We start from the raw sequence: 18,631 nt of genomic DNA on the forward strand, positions 1-18,631 counted from the left end.
CTAAAATAGATTGAAATGCAATAGATCGATACTAGGGTCATAACTATGGGTGACAATTTCATATGACACCGCTAGAAAAAACTGCCGTTCAAACCGGAAAGATCCCCAACCCCTTCCATACAGAAAAAAACTTCAAATATCTTTAAAAAATAGAAGGGAAAACATATACTGTTAGTATATCAACCGAGCTATAGTTAAGTTCATTTGACAAAGCTATATAGCCTCCTCTAAATACGGGAGAGAACGGAGAGGAAGTTGAAACATGTCATTCATGGCCAATCCAAGGTTACACGTCTTGTTATTTTGTTTAACACACTCTACGCTGACTTATTTAATTTTTAAATAATATAGATTAGGTGAGTTGGTATTAGTTAATGTGATACATACCATAGAGCAACATAAACCTCGTTGAACTTTGTGACACTTTATTAACACAAAGCTAAGTCAATAATATACACAATGCTGTGCATACACGCACACCCGCCCACAATAATACATACCATTCCACAAACAAAGGCACACTATGGAAAAACCATTTACAGATACATGCGACGCATACATGCTTACGCTCAGACACACCTCTGAGCACTAATTGGTGACTAGCTATACCACGCTTACTTAAATATTTCATAACCCATTCTTCATATACGTGTTTGTGTGTTTCTGTGTGTGCAGATACATGTATAAATATGTATGTGTGTATCTATCTATCTATCTATCTATCTATCTATCTATCTATCTATCTATCTATATATCTATCTATATATCTATATATCTCTCTCTATATATATACATACATCAACATACACACTGATATCAATACTGTATATATATATACATACACATAGTATAGATATCAGTGTGTATGTAGATATATGTATATATATATATATATATATATATATATATATATAGAGAGAGAGAGAGAGAGAGAGAGAGAGAGATGGAAGGAGAGAGAGAGATGAGTGTGTGTGTGTATGTGTGTGTGCGTACGTGTTTCTTTTTTTGTTTCAGTCGTTAGACTGCGGACATGCTGGGGCACCGCCTTGAAGCGTTTTAGTCGAACAAATCGACTCCAAGACTTAGTTTCAATGACTCCAAAACCTAGTACTTATTCTATCGTCCTCTAGTCTCAAACCCGCTTAGTTACGGGGATGTAAAAACACCAGCACCGGTTGTGAAACGGTGGCATAGTACAAACACAAACACACAGATATCTATCTATGTATTTATCTATGTATCTATCCATATATATGTATATATATATATATATGTATGTATGTATGTATGTATGTGTGTGTGTGTGTGTGTGTGTGTGTGTGTGTGTGTGTGTGTGGAGGCGCAATGGCCTAGTGGTTAGGGCAGCGGACTCGCGGTCGCAGGATTGCGGTTTCGATTCCCAGACCGGGCGTTGTGTGTGTTTATTGAGCGAAAACACCTAAAAGCTCCACGAGGCTCCGGCAGGGGGTGGTGATCCCTGCTGTACTCTTTCTCCCACTCTTTCTTCTGTTGGCCTGCTCGCTTAGCCAGCGTGGTGGCGTCATTCGAAGGCTAAAACAATGCGAACGCATTGTGACCAGCGATGTGTAACAACATCTGATGGTCTGGCCGGTCATGTGATCACATATATATATATATATATATATATATATATAATCGACGGGCTTCTTTCGGTTTCTCTCAACTTAATCGACTCTCAAGGCATTGGTCGATACTACTCCGTGCAAGGGGTCACGGAGTGAGACTAAACCCGGAACTGCGTGGTTGGAAAGTAAGCTGCTTACTACACAACCTGCGCCTACAACCATAAACAGCGTGAAACTGACAGAGAGATTTTAAGGAAGTAATTAAAAATATTTTCAATAACTCGGGGAATGCTCTTCAAGTTCAAAACATTTAAATCTTTATCAGATCGTATCCACTAGCTAAAAGTACCCAGTGTAGGAGTCGTTACCACAGCAGCAATGCAAAATAATTGGGGACAGATCAAATCCCCGTCTTAATCTTCACATTAATGTAATTTCGTTTCACTTATGCTGTTACTTTTCCTTAATACGAACGCTAAAATGTCGTAATTGATCGACCTTCCATAGTGTAATAGTGGAGTTGCGTGGCTTAGTGGTTAGGGTGTTAGCACCATGAGCGTAAGATTGTGGTTTCGATTCCTGGACCGGGTGACGCGTTGTGTTCCTGAGCAAAACATTTCATTTCACGTTGCTCCAGTCCACTCCGCTGGCAAAAATGAGTAACGCTGCGATGGACTGGAGTCCTATCCAGCTGGGGAACACATACGCCATGAAAACCAGGCCCATGAGCCTGGCTAGGCTTTAAAAGGGCGCATATATTTATTTATTATATTGTAATAGGCCGTTATATACGGTAAAAAGTAACTAATCATGAATGCTTTTAAATCTTAGTAGAATTTTAGCAATTTTGAGGGTAGAGTGAAGTTGGTAACATCGACTCCACTGCTAGCTTTTTTTTTTTTTTAATCGAACCTGAATGGATGAAGAACAAAGTCGGCCTCGGCAATATTTGAACCCAGAACGTAAAGAGTCGTAAGAAATGCCAGTGCGATAACGTCTCAGCCAACGTGCAGCCTTCAGAAACTGAGAAAAAAACTGATAAATAATTATAAAAAAAGATAAAAATTCGGGATCTTTTCACTTTGACCGGCAGATTTTTAAAATAATTTCTTTGTAGCTGAACACTTTTAAACTTCGTGTACTGGTAGTGTGTTACGTAAAACATCTTTTTCTCTTGGCTTTCTTGAGAAAATTCTGTAGTTTGTAAGCTATTTGTTACGGCAGAAATTGTATTCACTTCAATAGACGTCGTTGATTTGTTGAAATTGTCGAAATGCAAGAAATTAAACAACAAATAGCTTACAAACTACAGAATTTTCTCGAGAAAGCCAAGAGAAAAAGATGTTTTATGTAACACACTACCAGTATACGAAGAAATTATTTTACAGAGAAATTATTTTAAAAATCTGCCGGTCCAAGCGAAAAGATCCAATTTTCGAGGTGAAGTTCAATCCACCACCTGGCTATCAGTAGTCTTCATTGAAGCCATTTCTTTTGTTGACACTATCAACAGTTTCCAGCCTAAGCACAATACAATACTTTGGTGCACTGCTTCTTATTCTAATGCACATGCGTAATGCCATTGATTTTCAGAAGTTGCATGCGACAGTCAATCTCTAGTAGAGAACTATAGCCATGCATAACAGCGACCCGGCTTCAAAATGTAAGTAACACTTAGAAGACCGCTCTATTTGCTACCGGGTCATTCTGTTGCCACTGCCTGTCAGATGCCGAGTTTAAGTGGAATAGTAATAGAATCAATTTGACTGACAATTTTATGTTCTATGTCAGAAATTTTTATTTATAGAATACCTTATATATGTGGAGGCACATGGCCTAGTGGTTAAAGCAGCGAACTCACGGTCGAGGAAACGAGGGTTTGAATCTCAGACCGGGCGATGTGTGTGTTTATGAGCGAAACACCTAAGCTCCACGCGGCTCCGGCAGAGGGTAATGGTGAACTTCTGCTGACTCTTTCGCCACAACTTTCTCTCTCTCTTTCCTCCTGCCTCTTGCAGCTCACCTGCGACGGACCGGCGTTCCATCCAGGTGGGGAATCTATACGCCAAGGAAACCGGGAATCCGGACCTATGAGCCAGGCGTGGCTCGAGAAGGAACAAAAAAAAAAAACAAACACCTTATATATAAACACGAATACATTCACACATATCCTGTGTAGATTAAGTGAAGGCGAGTGGCTTAGCGGTCACGATCGTAAGGTGGTGAGTTCAAGCCCTGGCGATGCGTTGTACTTGAACAAGACACTTTATTTCACGTTACTCCAGTTCGCGTAGGAGTTCTATCTGTAATTCAAAGGGCCAGATTTGTTACATTCTGTGTCACGCTGAATCTTCCTGAGAACTGCGTTAAGGGTACGCGTGTCTGTGGAGTGCTCAGCCACTTATACATTAAATTCCCAAGTAGGCTGTTTCATTGATTGGATCAACTGGGGGATCTTTTCCTTTTGATAGCCAGATTTCAACACAATTTCTAGTTAACTAAACACTTTAAAACTTCGTATACTGGTAGAATGTGTCAAAAGAAAACATTATTTTCACTTGGCTTTTTTGATAAATTTGTAATTCGTTTGTTTAACGTAGTTTAATTTTTCGAATTTTAACCAATCCTATGCTCTCTTTTGAGCTGAAATCATTTGCTGCGTTATCTATATTGATAAACAAACGAGGAGGGTTGTGTTGGCATGTGCTAGAAACAACAGCCATATCTCTTAAATCGATGAATTTCGTCGCCCAATAAAAATATTAACGATATTTTTTGAATATTTTCTTTATTTATTTTTGTACCAAAAAGGCTTCTCCCATGGTTTTGAAGGGCCAAAAACAACAAAAACAAAACAATAATATGCCTAAATCGGTCTACAGTAGGATATGAGGGTGCGTGGAGTGTGGGTCGTATTGTAAAAATTTGCGAAATATTTTTTCATAAAAGGATGCCCCAGCTTGTCGGAGGCTGTGATATAAATTGGGAAAAAAATCCTCGACACCAGTGCGTAATTGGTACTTAATTTATCGACCCTGAAACGATGAAACATTGATCCCCCATTTCTGGTTTATTTACCTTTTGTGTAAATTTGTTCCGGCAAGGGGCAAAACACAGAGGGGACAAAGCATGAGAGACAAAAGTATTAAGTCGATTCTATCGACACCAGTGCGTGTGTGCGTAACTGGTACTTAATTTATCCCTAACCCTAACCCTAACCCTAAACCTAACCCTAAGCCTAACACCTAACCCTAAACCTAACCCCTAACCCTAACCCTATCTCGTGACAGCCTTCCGGCATCGGTCGCTAGCTTTGGTTAGGTTTAGGGTTAGGGGTTAGGTTCAGGGTTAGGGGTTAGGTTTAGGGTTAGGGTTAGGGTTAGGAGTTAGGGTTAGGGTTAGGGTTAGGGGTTAGGTTTAGGGTTAGGGTTAGGGTTAGAGGTTAGGTTTAGGGTTAGGGTTAAGGTTAGAGTTAGGGATAAATTAAGTACCAGTTACGTACTGGGGTCGGTCTAAACAACGGCAGTAATTCGTTATCGATATTGATAAATAAACGTGAATTTACTAATAATCGTAAAGAAAAAATTTACTAATAATCGTAAAGAAAAAAAATCCCACCGTGGGGCCGGTAGGTTAGCCTGATATCGGACTCACGAACGCTACATTACGAACAAAACGGATGTTGTCTCAGTTTTTAGTCGCAGCAAATGATTTCAGCTCAAAAGAGAGCATAGGATTGGTTAAAATTCGAAAAATTAAACTACGTTAAACAAACGAATTACAAATTTGTCAAAAAAGCCAAGTGAAAATAATGTTTTCTTTTGACACATTCTACCAGTATACGAAGTTTTAAAGTGTTTAGTTAACTAGAAATTGTGTTGAAATCTGGTTATCAAAAGGAAAAGATCCTCAACTGGAAAACTCGTCGTAATCGACGAAGTGCCAGTATAGAATAAACAAGTTCCAATTCTGGACGACCGAGAGGAATATATACACATTTAGGCGTGCACTTTTAAATTGATATCTTAACGTATATATGCAAGAACATAGATATAAAATACACACAGATCTATAAACACGTAAATGCATGTACATGGACGTTGACGAGTGGTCGCTTACAAATGCATAAATCAACGTTTTCTAGGACGATGCAGTAGGTGAACAGTGTTGCATGTACTTTAATGAGTCATGGACGTCTAAGAATGAATGAAAAGCCCTATTCAACATGTGTGAGTCATCAGTAAATCTTCAGAACATTTCACTTAGTTGCTATGATTCGTCGTCTCTTTTGATTGATAAGCCAAAGCTAATTTGAAGTGTGTGCATGAGTGTGTATACGTGCGTATGTAAGCGCGTGTCTACCTCTGTGTTGATTGTCGTAACTTCTGTTCTAAGTTGTGTTAGTAAATGCTGATTAATATTTTCTAGCAAAAGGGAACCAGAAATGTATGAAAGAAATAAAAACATTAAGAACGAAAATAAACCGAAAGAAAAAATCAATAGTTCTACAAGTTGCTATGGAAATGGCAACTTGGGAATGGTTTTGTCCCGTTTCGAAGCTGGACACTCGGCTTGATTGTTAACATCAACTAGAATAATATTCATCTATATATATATATATAGTGGTTTCGCTCCAACACCGCTCATGTCTCTTTGAGACATTTAGAAATTTAATATTTCTAATATATATATATATATATTTATATATATATATATAGATATACATATATATATATATATATATATATATATATATATATATATATATATATATATATATACATATATATATTCTAGCTTTCACTTGACATAAGAAATACTGAATACAATTGTACACGTTTGTTTTGGTAACATTTCAACGTTTATTACCAACGCCTTGGCGAAGGCGGAAGTATTGTTTCAGTCGCGTTTGTTTGTTTCTTTATTTATTGTGAACAAGTTATCTCAAGAACTGCTGGATGGTTTCGGATGAAACTTTCAGGGATGTTTGGCCTTATGACTAGCTCGAACTGATTAGAGTTTGGGATAGATCTGTTACCGGATAAGGATTCTGGATAATTTTTCCAGATTTTTTACTTAATTTTTGAGAGCGGTCGGGTTCATTTGTAGTATTCTCGTTTGTGAGAGCAGTCGAGTATATTTCAGATATTCTCATTTTAAAAATCATCTCCAGCTACTCGTTGAGAAGACGTTAGTGTTGCTTTGGCAGAGGTTTGCGCTCGTTGAGTGCTCTTGTTTTTGATTTTACTACTATAAATGAATATTAGTTTCAAATTTTGGCACAAGGTCAGCAAATCCAGGAGAATGCATAAATTGATCATACGGATGCTTAGTACTCAACTATTACTTATTTTATCGACTCCGGAAGGATGAAAGGGAAAGTAGATCCAAAGTGGTATTTGAACTCAGAAGGTAAAAGTTAGAAGAAATGCTGCTAAGCAATACATCCAGCTCGAAGCCTTACAATTATATGATATTAAAGTTTCTTTATTTCTAAGTATATCAATTTGAATTATTTGCTCTGAAAAACGCATACTGCACTTACAAAAGATTCTCCGTCTCTCTCTCACACAAACACACATTCTCTCTCTCTCTGTATATATATATATATATATATATATATGTGTGTATATATATATATATATATATATATATATATATATATATATATATATTATCTGTGTTAAGAAACTAATGATATCCGTGATGTGTGTCTCCAAAATACCAGCTATGTATTCTATGTTCTTTGCATAAAAATAAATATGGAAAAATATATTGATTATTATCATTTTTTTTTTTGTTACCAGCCTTAACAACAAAATATAGATATTTAAAAGTTGCGCAGGCTGTATTTAATAGATATTGTATTTATTTCTTTTCAAAACAACAATATATTTCTTTGCATACGTCGTGCAATAAATTATAAAAGTGTAAGAAACATTTCCAGCCAGTGAAGCGTCTGATTTTAATATGAAAATCTTATAAAAGTATTGCTTCTCCTGCTTGTGCTGGTCGTGTTGTTTGGAAGAACAAAACATCATTATATGTACATCACTATAAAAAAAGGCAGACCAAACGAATATATCGCAATATGCGCAACAAATTGGATGCTTGAACGAGTTCAAAGTTCAGTTTGTCAAACATTTCAAAAATTAATGTTTCTCAACACGTCCCAAAGTGACTTTTTTAAATATTAAGATGGAAACATTTAATATAAAAGAAATTTATGAATTCACTAAATTGCATTCGACAATACAATGTTACATATTTTTTTATAAAGAAATATCTTGGATCTTGTAGAATTTATAAAATCGTTTGAGATTTTGTAAATTTGTATTGTAGTTAAGAGTTTTTAGAGAATTGTATATAAACTTAATTACAGAAGCCAAGGATTTACATATTTTTAATATTATATTCGAACTGCGACATCGATTACAGATTACCACAGCTCACTTACTAGATCACAACAGTGGCACATAGGCACGCACGCATACATAATACATTATTATATATGTATATATATATATATATATATATATATATACATACATACATACTAGTGAGTGGACAAACGAAAGAAAGACAAACACAGACACACAAACATATACATGAATATATATATATATATATGTAATTAATAATAATAATATTAGGGAATAAATCCAAACTTACAGGGAAAAATTACATTTAGGATTAAATCCAATTTTATAGTATAAATATATTATATTATATTATATTAAATTAGAGATAAAACCACTATTAGGCAAATCAAACAGTGAAAAACATAAGCCAATACATAAAATTAATTTAAAAGTATAAAAGTTAAAAATTAAAAAATTATTAAAATAATTTAAACTTATAAATTTTAAATATATATATACAAAATATATATATATATATATATATATATATATGTATATTTTTATATTTATATATTATTTTGTTTATTAATTAATTAATTTATTTTTTAACGACGAGCTTCTTTCAGTTTCCGTCTACCAAATCCACTCACAAGGCTTTGGTCGGCCCGAGGCTATAGTAGAAGACACTTGCCCAAGTTGCCACGCAGTGGGAATGAACCCGGAACCATGTGGTTGGTAAGCAAGCTACTTACCAAGCTTTCTATCAAGTTTACTGAAAAGTATCAATATTTGCAATCTTCCCATTTACATACTTAGTGGACGCCTTCATTATGGAAAGTACTATTTTGAGGCTTAACTATAATACATACAAAGCAATTTCTTCGACAAATTCCACTCTTCTATCTGCTTAAATATTCTTATTAAACTAGTAGATCACTAACACTGGTGACATTTCTAGCGTATTTCTATATAACGCAAAAAGAAAAAATTACAGGTTATCATATAATTTCTTGCTGTTATAGACTTTAGCATATAACCATCGAATATTTGAATAATAAAGGATGCAAAATTTAGTACCAAAATCTACATAAAAACAGAAACCAATTTATTGGAATATTTCCTGTCTGGAATATTTATACACAATACTTCTGCTTTGTGTTTCAAATGTACGATTATTTGATGAAGATATTGTTGTTGAATTTAAAAGTTAGTAGATTACTGTTGCTGTGTTAATTTAAATCACTGTTATTTTGGTGTCTTTTCAATAAGACGGTTAGTGACCTTCGTGCGAAGGTTGTGTACGTAGTTTCCCCCCCCCCGCGGGGGAATTATTGTGTGTCTTCGTGTATGAAACACATCCAAAAACAAAAAAAAAAAAAAAATATTTTTCTACAAACGGCTGCAAAGCCAGAATGTCTTTGGAAGGCAGTGAATGCAAACTGGAAGAAAAACTCGAAATGGAATTCCCCATTTCCTATTCACCTATCTCAGGTGATGAAGACTCTCAAGCCTCGGGTGAGGGAAGCTCGCCGGCGGTGACACCGGAAAAAGAATCGGCGGTAACGCCAGGAAAAAAGGCCCCAGCAAAAAAGTTTGCGGAAGTTGTAGGGCGCAAACAGAAAAACATAAATATAGAAAACCTGGATAAATATGAAGACCTTCTAAAAAAGAAGGAAATGAAATTGCAGTTAAAAAAGATGTGGAAAAAAAGGAAGAGATTGAAAAGAAAAGAATTATTTACAAGACATACAGCATGACTACAAAAAGTATACAAAAAGTGGAAGAGTGTAAAATAGAGGAGTGCCTGAAGGCAATCAGAAAAGATATCACATATATAAACAGAGGAAGACGGTTCGGAACGGTAGAAGTGAGGTTCAGGACCGAAGAAATAGCTAAGAGGCTATCTACAGAACCTCAGAAAGCAGGAAACCTAGTCCTTCTACCCTTGTACAAAGGAAGAAGGACTTCAAAGATAGTGATGAGGAATATTCCCCCAGAGGCGGACGCCTCATGCCTGGTGGCGGCAGTGATGCTGGGCCTGAAGGAAAAAATCAATATCCTCCAAGCTACAGTGGAGGAGGAGGGATTTTGGCAGGGCCAGATTATCACAATGGCAATACAAGCGGAGGCCCAGACACTGGAAGAAATACCAGAGGTGCTGAGGCTCGATGAGGAGGAGAGAGTACTAGTATTTGTAGAAGGAAGAAAACCGAGGTGCTTCGGCTGCGGAAAAAAGGGACACGTAAGAGCGGAGTGTCAACCTAAACCGCAGGTAGAAGCACCGTCGGAAAAAGAAGAAGCGGAGAAGAAAAAGAAAACAGAGGAAACCAAAGAGGTGGAAAAAGCTGCAAGTGGTGCAGAAAAGGAAAAAGAAAACGAAAAAGAGGAGGGGTGGTCTAAAGTTACCAAAAAAAAACGGAAAACTGAAACCACCCCTCAAGAAGAAGAAAACCTGAAGAAAAGAAAAGAGGTTACTTCTTCATTTATGGCCATTAAGGCTACCAACAACAGACTTGTCAATGTGTTGGCAGCCATGGCCAAGGTGGAACGAATAAGAAAAATGAAAGACTTTATCATATACAAAATAGGCCGGAAGGACTACAGGAGGATAAAATCCGAATTCTTCCATGACGTGGGCCCTCTGAGACTGGACATGTCTCCATATCTATACGAGGGCCTACGTCGGACTCCCCCACGAGCCAAGGAAAAAAATAAAAGTGAAGAAGAAGGCGAAACTGTCGAACAAGCCAAACTACTGATATAAGGTAAGTGATGGACTACATTTATGTTGGTTGTTTAAATGTGCGCGGCCTGGGATCAAGCGGGAAGCAAGGTCGCTTCCTTAATGATATCAGGTCGCGCAATTTGGATGTTATTGTTGCTACAGAAACCCGGTTAAAGGGGCCAAGAGATCTACTCCCACTGTTTGACGGCTACGAGAGTTTTGTCTCTCCGGCCAGTCCTACAGGCGGGGGTGGGGTGTTGGTCCTACTAAAAAGAAACCGGGTTTTTGAGAAAAAGTTAATTTTTTCAGACCCAGAAGGTAGGCTGGTCGTCATGGATTTGACGTTCAGTAACGGTAAAGTTATCAGACTGGTTGCAATTTACGCACCCAACAGTATAAAAGGGCAAAGTGATTATTTTCGTGATCTAGAAAACTTTCTCGGTACTTCGCATTCATTAATTGTGCTAGGAGACTTTAACACAATTTGCAAAGCGGATGTAGATTGTGTTGGCTCGAATGCAGATAGAAAAGGTAACTCATGCTTCCTGGAACTGCTAAGCCGCTTTGAGCTAGCAGATCCTTATAGGTTGGAATATCCGAACGCTCCATTGTGGACATGGTCAAACAGCGACGGATCTTCCAGGTCATACATAGATAGAATTCTAATTAGAAAGGTAGACAGTAAAATAGCTAAGTGTCCACAGTTTCACCCGATAAGCTACAGTGATCATAAAATGGTCACTTGTAAGCTTGACATAGATAAGGTTAGAAATAGAGGATCCGGTTACTGGAAACTTAATACGTCCCTTTTGGCGATTAAGGAGTACAGAGACCGGATTAGGACCATAATTCAGAGGGCGCTGTCTGGTGCCATCATTAATAACAAATGGTGGTACGCCCTCAAACGAGCCATCAAGTTTGAGTCTATTAGATATAGCATAGGAGTAGTGTCTAGAGAGGCTAGCAGGGAAACTACTCTAGTTAAGGAAGTAGAGGAAGCCATGAAAACTGGCTCTGCGGCTCAGGTGGCGTCCAAGAGACTGGTGTTAAACCAGCACCTCGAGGCCAAACACATGGGCTGCATTGTCAGGGCTAGAATCCGTCATATGGGATGTGAAGGAATCAACGCCGTGAGATGGGCCCGAGTGGTGGAAGCCCGGAATGGCAACGACGCCACGATTCGATCTTTGAAGAACCAACAAGGTGAGTTGATAGACGAACCCGAGGAGATGTGTGAGGCCTTTCAGGAGCACTTCGCTCAGCTTTTCGGTGAGTGCGGCGGGCTGGATAGGAGGAGGGCCTTTACGGACCTACTCGACGGGCTGCCGCGCTTATCGGGGCGAGATGCGGAGGGCTGTGAAGGGCCAATCACGCCTGAGGAGGTGGTGGAGGCAATGGCGGACTGCGGCGCGGGCAAGGCGCCGGGTTTGGATGGTCTACCCTACGAGTTATATAAGAGTATGCCAGACTTGTTCGGACTCCTACTGACGGAGGTCTATGCGAACTGGCAGCAGAACGGGCTTATACCCAGATCTGTGCGCCGGGGAGTGGTGACTCTCGTCAGAAAGGACCCGAGCAAGGGGGAGTGCATTGATAATTTCAGGCCCATCACTCTGCTAAACACAGAGTTGAAGATTTTGGCCAAAGTGTTATCGAAAAGATTGGCGCGTGTCGCGGATGGTCTGATCGGGGAGGCACAGACATGTGCCGTTCCGGGCAGAACCATTCAGGATAATCTCCATCTAATGCGGTACACTATAGAGGGGTTTAATAGTGATTCTGGCAAGGGTGGGGCACTGGTCCATTTAGACCAATCCAAAGCTTTTGATAGGGTCGACCATCGTTACCTGGTGTCTGCCCTGGCACAGTTTGGGCTGAGCCTTGGCTTCCTCAGGTGGATTATCCAAATTTACGACAACATCGACTCGGTAGTTCGGGTGAACGGCTTCTTGTCGAAGCCGTTCAAAATCAAACGCTCGGTTCGTCAAGGGTGTCCGCTCTCCCCGCTTTTGTACGTGATGGCTCTTGAGCCATTACTGCGAAAACTGAGCGGCATCCCGAGACAGCCAGGTAATGGAAAATCAGTGTCAGCGTACGCGGACGACATCACCATCATCGTGACCGAAATGGACCACCTATGTAAAGTAGGCAAGGCCATAGAGGATTACGAGACGGTGACAGGAGCAAAAGTTAATCGCGAAAAGTCAGTCGGCTTGCAACTCGGCACCTGGAGAGGCAAGTCGATGCCTCCTGACAGCGTCGTGGGACGTTGGACGGAGGGTCCGATTAAACTGCTAGGGGTCTGGTTCGGTCCAGACCTCCAAATAGAGAAGAATTGGGGCGAGGTAACGAGCAAGGTGGCTGCAGTAGCCAAGACCTGGTCTTGGCGGTGGCTATCCTTGAAAGGGAGGGCGGAGGTGGCCAATGTGTTTATCGCATCGGTTATCACCTACCGCCTTTCCGTCGTTCCATGCCCTGATTCGTGGTTGATCAAGTTGGAAAGACAGCTCTTCTACTTCCTGTGGAAGGGCGGGAAACCACTTGTGAAACGCTCTACTTGCTGTCAACAACCGTTAAAGGGTGGGCTAGGGATGCCTTGGCTGTTGATGCGCAAACATGCGCTGAGGTTAAGACATCTGTGGCTCTACCTGGATGGTGAACGGGTGTGGTCTTCGCTAGCAGAACGGATGTTTCCCAAGTTCACCAGTTTCGGTGGATGGGAAACCTGGTTGAATCGTAGATCGAAACTGGGCACATGGTATACGGAGTGTCGAAAGGCTCTCCTGCTATTCCGTCGCTCGGGCAACGCATGCGGTGGGGGTTCCACCACATTCTTCTATAGAGGGTTGGTAGAGGCGAAATGTGAAGACACCTTGGGGGAAACCCTGGGTCTCGACGATAATCAGCTGGCCAGTCTGTTCCGACGTACGTTCGAGCCGAAGACTCTGGACAACTTCCAGAAGTCTCTGGCATGGCAATGCTACAGAGGAGCTCTACCTGTTCGGGATAAACTCGCAAGGCACGGTGGCCAAGACAGTCCGATGTGTCCAAGATGCGGGCGGGATAGGGAAACCGTCCCGCACGCTATTGTTCATTGTTCGGTCGTGTCTGAGGTGTGGGTTTATGCCGAACAGCTGTTGTCAAGCACACGAAGAGTACAGCTGTCGACTGAGTGTATTAAAAAAATTGACCCACCAGATTTCCTCGCGAAAGAAGGTAAGAATTGTTTTCTCGTTGTGGTAGCAATTGCGAAAGAGGTGATATGGAAGACGAGAATGAAAGGTATACGGTCAGGCAAGTTCATATCCGGCCCTGGGTTGATGAATTACTTCATCTACCACCTGAAAAGGAAGATAGGGCTGGAGAGAAAATGCCTGACTAAAAGAGTGTATGAAGAACGATGGAAGGATGTAGCACGGAAGTTGAGAATGGATGACACCACATAAATGTAAATCAGAACGAAACCAAAAGTATCAGTGGTGAGGCGGGGCTCGTGGGGTCCGAGCTGAACCCGCCCCCACTCCACCTGTAATGTCTTCCGGTCTGTTTTTTTCATTCGATTTTTATAATTTTTGCATTTTTTGTGAATTTTTGGAATTTTTAAACTCATCCTTTTGTAACCCCATCCGTGAATCTGACCCCACATCAGGTTGTATTGTCCCCTCTTTGTTGGCCCCTTGTGGGTAATAATAAAACAGATTATTTGATGAAGATATTGTTGTTGAATTTAAAAGTTAGTAGATTACTGTTGCTGTGTTAATTTAAATCACTGTTATTTTGGTGTCTTTTCAATAAGACGGTTAGTGACCTTCGTGCGAAGGTTGTGTACGTAGTTCCCCCCCCCGCGGGGGAATTATTGTGTGTCTTCGTGTATGAAACACATCCAAAAACAAAAAAAAAAAAAAAAATATTTTTCTACAAACGGCTGCAAAGCCAGAATGTCTTTGGAAGGCAGTGAATGCAAACTGGAAGAAAAACTCGAAATGGAATTCCCCATTTCCTATTCACCTATCTCAGGTGATGAAGACTCTCAAGCCTCGGGTGAGGGAAGCTCGCCGGCGGTGACACCGGAAAAAGAATCGGCGGTAACGCCAGGAAAAAAGGCCCCAGCAAAAAAGTTTGCGGAAGTTGTAGGGCGCAAACAGAAAAACATAAATATAGAAAACCTGGATAAATATGAAGACCTTCTAAAAAAAGAAGGAAATGAAATTGCAGTTAAAAAAGATGTGGAAAAAAAGGAAGAGATTGAAAAGAAAAGAATTATTTACAAGACATACAGCATGACTACAAAAAGTATACAAAAAGTGGAAGAGTGTAAAATAGAGGAGTGCCTGAAGGCAATCAGAAAAGATATCACATATATAAACAGAGGAAGACGGTTCGGAACGGTAGAAGTGAGGTTCAGGACCGAAGAAATAGCTAAGAGGCTATCTACAGAACCTCAGAAAGCAGGAAACCTAGTCCTTCTACCCTTGTACAAAGGAAGAAGGACTTCAAAGATAGTGATGAGGAATATTCCCCCAGAGGCGGACGCCTCATGCCTGGTGGCGGCAGTGATGCTGGGCCTGAAGGAAAAAATCAATATCCTCCAAGCTACAGTGGAGGAGGAGGGATTTTGGCAGGGCCAGATTATCACAATGGCAATACAAGCGGAGGCCCAGACACTGGAAGAAATACCAGAGGTGCTGAGGCTCGATGAGGAGGAGAGAGTACTAGTATTTGTAGAAGGAAGAAAACCGAGGTGCTTCGGCTGCGGAAAAAAGGGACACGTAAGAGCGGAGTGTCAACCTAAACCGCAGGTAGAAGCACCGTCGGAAAAAGAAGAAGCGGAGAAGAAAAAGAAAACAGAGGAAACCAAAGAGGTGGAAAAAGCTGCAAGTGGTGCAGAAAAGGAAAAAGAAAACGAAAAAGAGGAGGGGTGGTCTAAAGTTACCAAAAAAAAACGGAAAACTGAAACCACCCCTCAAGAAGAAGAAAACCTGAAGAAAAGAAAAGAGGTTACTTCTTCATTTATGGCCATTAAGGCTACCAACAACAGACTTGTCAATGTGTTGGCAGCCATGGCCAAGGTGGAACGAATAAGAAAAATGAAAGACTTTATCATATACAAAATAGGCCGGAAGGACTACAGGAGGATAAAATCCGAATTCTTCCATGACGTGGGCCCTCTGAGACTGGACATGTCTCCATATCTATACGAGGGCCTACGTCGGACTCCCCCACGAGCCAAGGAAAAAAATAAAAGTGAAGAAGAAGGCGAAACTGTCGAACAAGCCAAACTACTGATATAAGGTAAGTGATGGACTACATTTATGTTGGTTGTTTAAATGTGCGCGGCCTGGGATCAAGCGGGAAGCAAGGGTGGGGCACTGGTCCATTTAGACCAATCCAAAGCTTTTGATAGGGTCGACCATCGTTACCTGGTGTCTGCCCTGGCACAGTTTGGGCTGAGCCTTGGCTTCCTCAGGTGGATTATCCAAATTTACGACAACATCGACTCGGTAGTTCGGGTGAACGGCTTCTTGTCGAAGCCGTTCAAAATCAAACGCTCGGTTCGTCAAGGGTGTCCGCTCTCCCCGCTTTTGTACGTGATGGCTCTTGAGCCATTACTGCGAAAACTGAGCGGCATCCCGAGACAGCCAGGTAATGGAAAATCAGTGTCAGCGTACGCGGACGACATCACCATCATCGTGACCGAAATGGACCACCTATGTAAAGTAGGCAAAGCCATAGAGGATTACGAGACGGTGACAGGAGCAAAAGTTAATCGCGAAAAGTCAGTCGGCTTGCAACTCGGCACCTGGAGAGGCAAGTCGATGCCTCCTGACAGCGTCGTGGGACGTTGGACGGAGGGTCCGATTAAACTGCTAGGGGTCTGGTTCGGTCCAGACCTCCAAATAGAGAAGAATTGGGGCGAGGTAACGAGCAAGGTGGCTGCAGTAGCCAAGACCTGGTCTTGGCGGTGGCTATCCTTGAAAGGGAGGGCGGAGGTGGCCAATGTGTTTATCGCATCGGTTATCACCTACCGCCTTTCCGTCGTTCCATGCCCTGATTCGTGGTTGATCAAGTTGGAAAGACAGCTCTTCTACTTCCTGTGGAAGGGCGGGAAACCACTTGTGAAACGCTCTACTTGCTGTCAACAACCGTTAAAGGGTGGGCTAGGGATGCCTTGGCTGTTGATGCGCAAACATGCGCTGAGGTTAAGACATCTGTGGCTCTACCTGGATGGTGAACGGGTGTGGTCTTCGCTAGCAGAACGGATGTTTCCCAAGTTCACTAGTTTCGGTGGATGGGAAACCTGGTTGAATCGTAGATCGAAACTGGGCACATGGTACACGGAGTGTCGAAAGGCTCTCCTGCTATTCCGTCGCTCGGGCAACGCCTGCGGTGGGGGTTCCACCACATTCTTCTATAGAGGGTTGGTAGAGGCGAAATGTGAAGACACCTTGGGGGAAACCCTGGGTCTCGACGATAATCAGCTGGCCAGTCTGTTCCGACGTACGTTCGAGCCGAAGACTCTGGACAACTTCCAGAAGTCTCTGGCATGGCAATGCTACAGAGGAGCTCTACCTGTTCGGGATAAACTCGCAAGGCACGGTGGCCAAGACAGTCCGATGTGTCCAAGATGCGGGCGGGATAGGGAAACCGTCCCGCACGCTATTGTTCATTGTTCGGTCGTGTCTGAGGTGTGGGTTTATGCCGAACAGCTGTTGTCAAGCACACGAAGAGTACAGCTGTCGACTGAGTGTATTAAAAAAATTGACCCACCAGATTTCCTCGCGAAAGAAGGTAAGAATTGTTTTCTCGTTGTGGTAGCAATTGCGAAAGAGGTGATATGGAAGACGAGAATGAAAGGTATACGGTCAGGCAAGTTCATATCCGGCCCTGGGTTGATGAATTACTTCATCTACCACCTGAAAAGGAAGATAGGGCTGGAGAGAAAATGCCTGACTAAAAGAGTGTATGAAGAACGATGGAAGGATGTAGCACGGAAGTTGAGAATGGATGACACCACATAAATGTAAATCAGAACGAAACCAAAAGTATCAGTGGTGAGGCGGGGCTCGTGGGGTCCGAGCTGAACCCGCCCCCACTCCACCTGTAATGTCTTCCGGTCTGTTTTTTTTCATCCGATTTTTATAATTTTTGCATTTTTGTAAATTTTTGGAATTTTTAAACTCATCCTTTTGTAAACCCCATCCGAAAATCTGACCCCACATCAGGTTGTATTGTCCCCTCTTTGTTGGCCCCTTGTGGGTAATAATAAAACAGATTATTTGATGAAGATATTGTTGTTGAATTTAAAAGTTAGTAGATTACTGTTGCTGTGTTAATTTAAATCACTGTTATTTTGGTGTCTTTTCAATAAGACGGTTAGTGACCTTCGTGCGAAGGTTGTGTACGTAGTTCCCCCCCCCCCCCGCGGGGGAATTATTGTGTGTCTTCGTGTATGAAACACATCCAAAAACAAAAAAAAAAAAATATTTTTCTACAAACGGCTGCAAAGCCAGAATGTCTTTGGAAGGCAGTGAATGCAAACTGGAAGAAAAACTCGAAATGGATTTCCCCATTACCTATTCACCTATCTCAGGTGATGAAGACTCTCAAACCTCGGGTGAGAGAAGCACGCCGGCGGTGACACCGGAAAAAGAATCGGCGGTAACGCCAGGACAAAAGGCCCCAGCAAAGAAGTTTGCGGAAGTTGTTGGACGCAAACAGAAAAACATAAATATAGAAAACCTGGATAAATATGAAGACCTTCTAAAGAAAGAAGGAAATGAAATTGCAGTTAAAAAAGATATGGAAAAAAAGGAAGAGATTGAAAAGAAAAGAATTATCTACAAGACATACAGCATGACTACAAAAAGCATACAAAAAGTGGAAGAGTGTAAAATAGAGGAGTGCCTGAAGGCAATCAGAAAAGATATCACTTATATAAACAGAGGAAGACGGTTCGG

General features: G+C 41.1%; 1 protein-coding gene across 1 annotated transcript; it reads left to right on the forward strand.

Annotated features, from left to right (window-relative positions):
* Nucleotides 1-14,611: 14,611 nt before the first annotated feature.
* Nucleotides 14,612-15,964, forward strand: LOC115215450. The gene has a single exon (XM_029784612.1). It carries the CDS (start codon nucleotides 14,612-14,614, stop codon nucleotides 15,962-15,964), a length of 1,353 nt encoding a protein of 450 aa, XP_029640472.1.
* Nucleotides 15,965-18,631: the final 2,667 nt, after the last annotated feature.

Source organism: Octopus sinensis, linkage group LG9 (genome assembly GCF_006345805.1).
Source record: "Octopus sinensis linkage group LG9, ASM634580v1, whole genome shotgun sequence".
In the NCBI taxonomy this organism is placed as follows: Eukaryota; Metazoa; Mollusca; class Cephalopoda; order Octopoda; family Octopodidae; genus Octopus; species Octopus sinensis.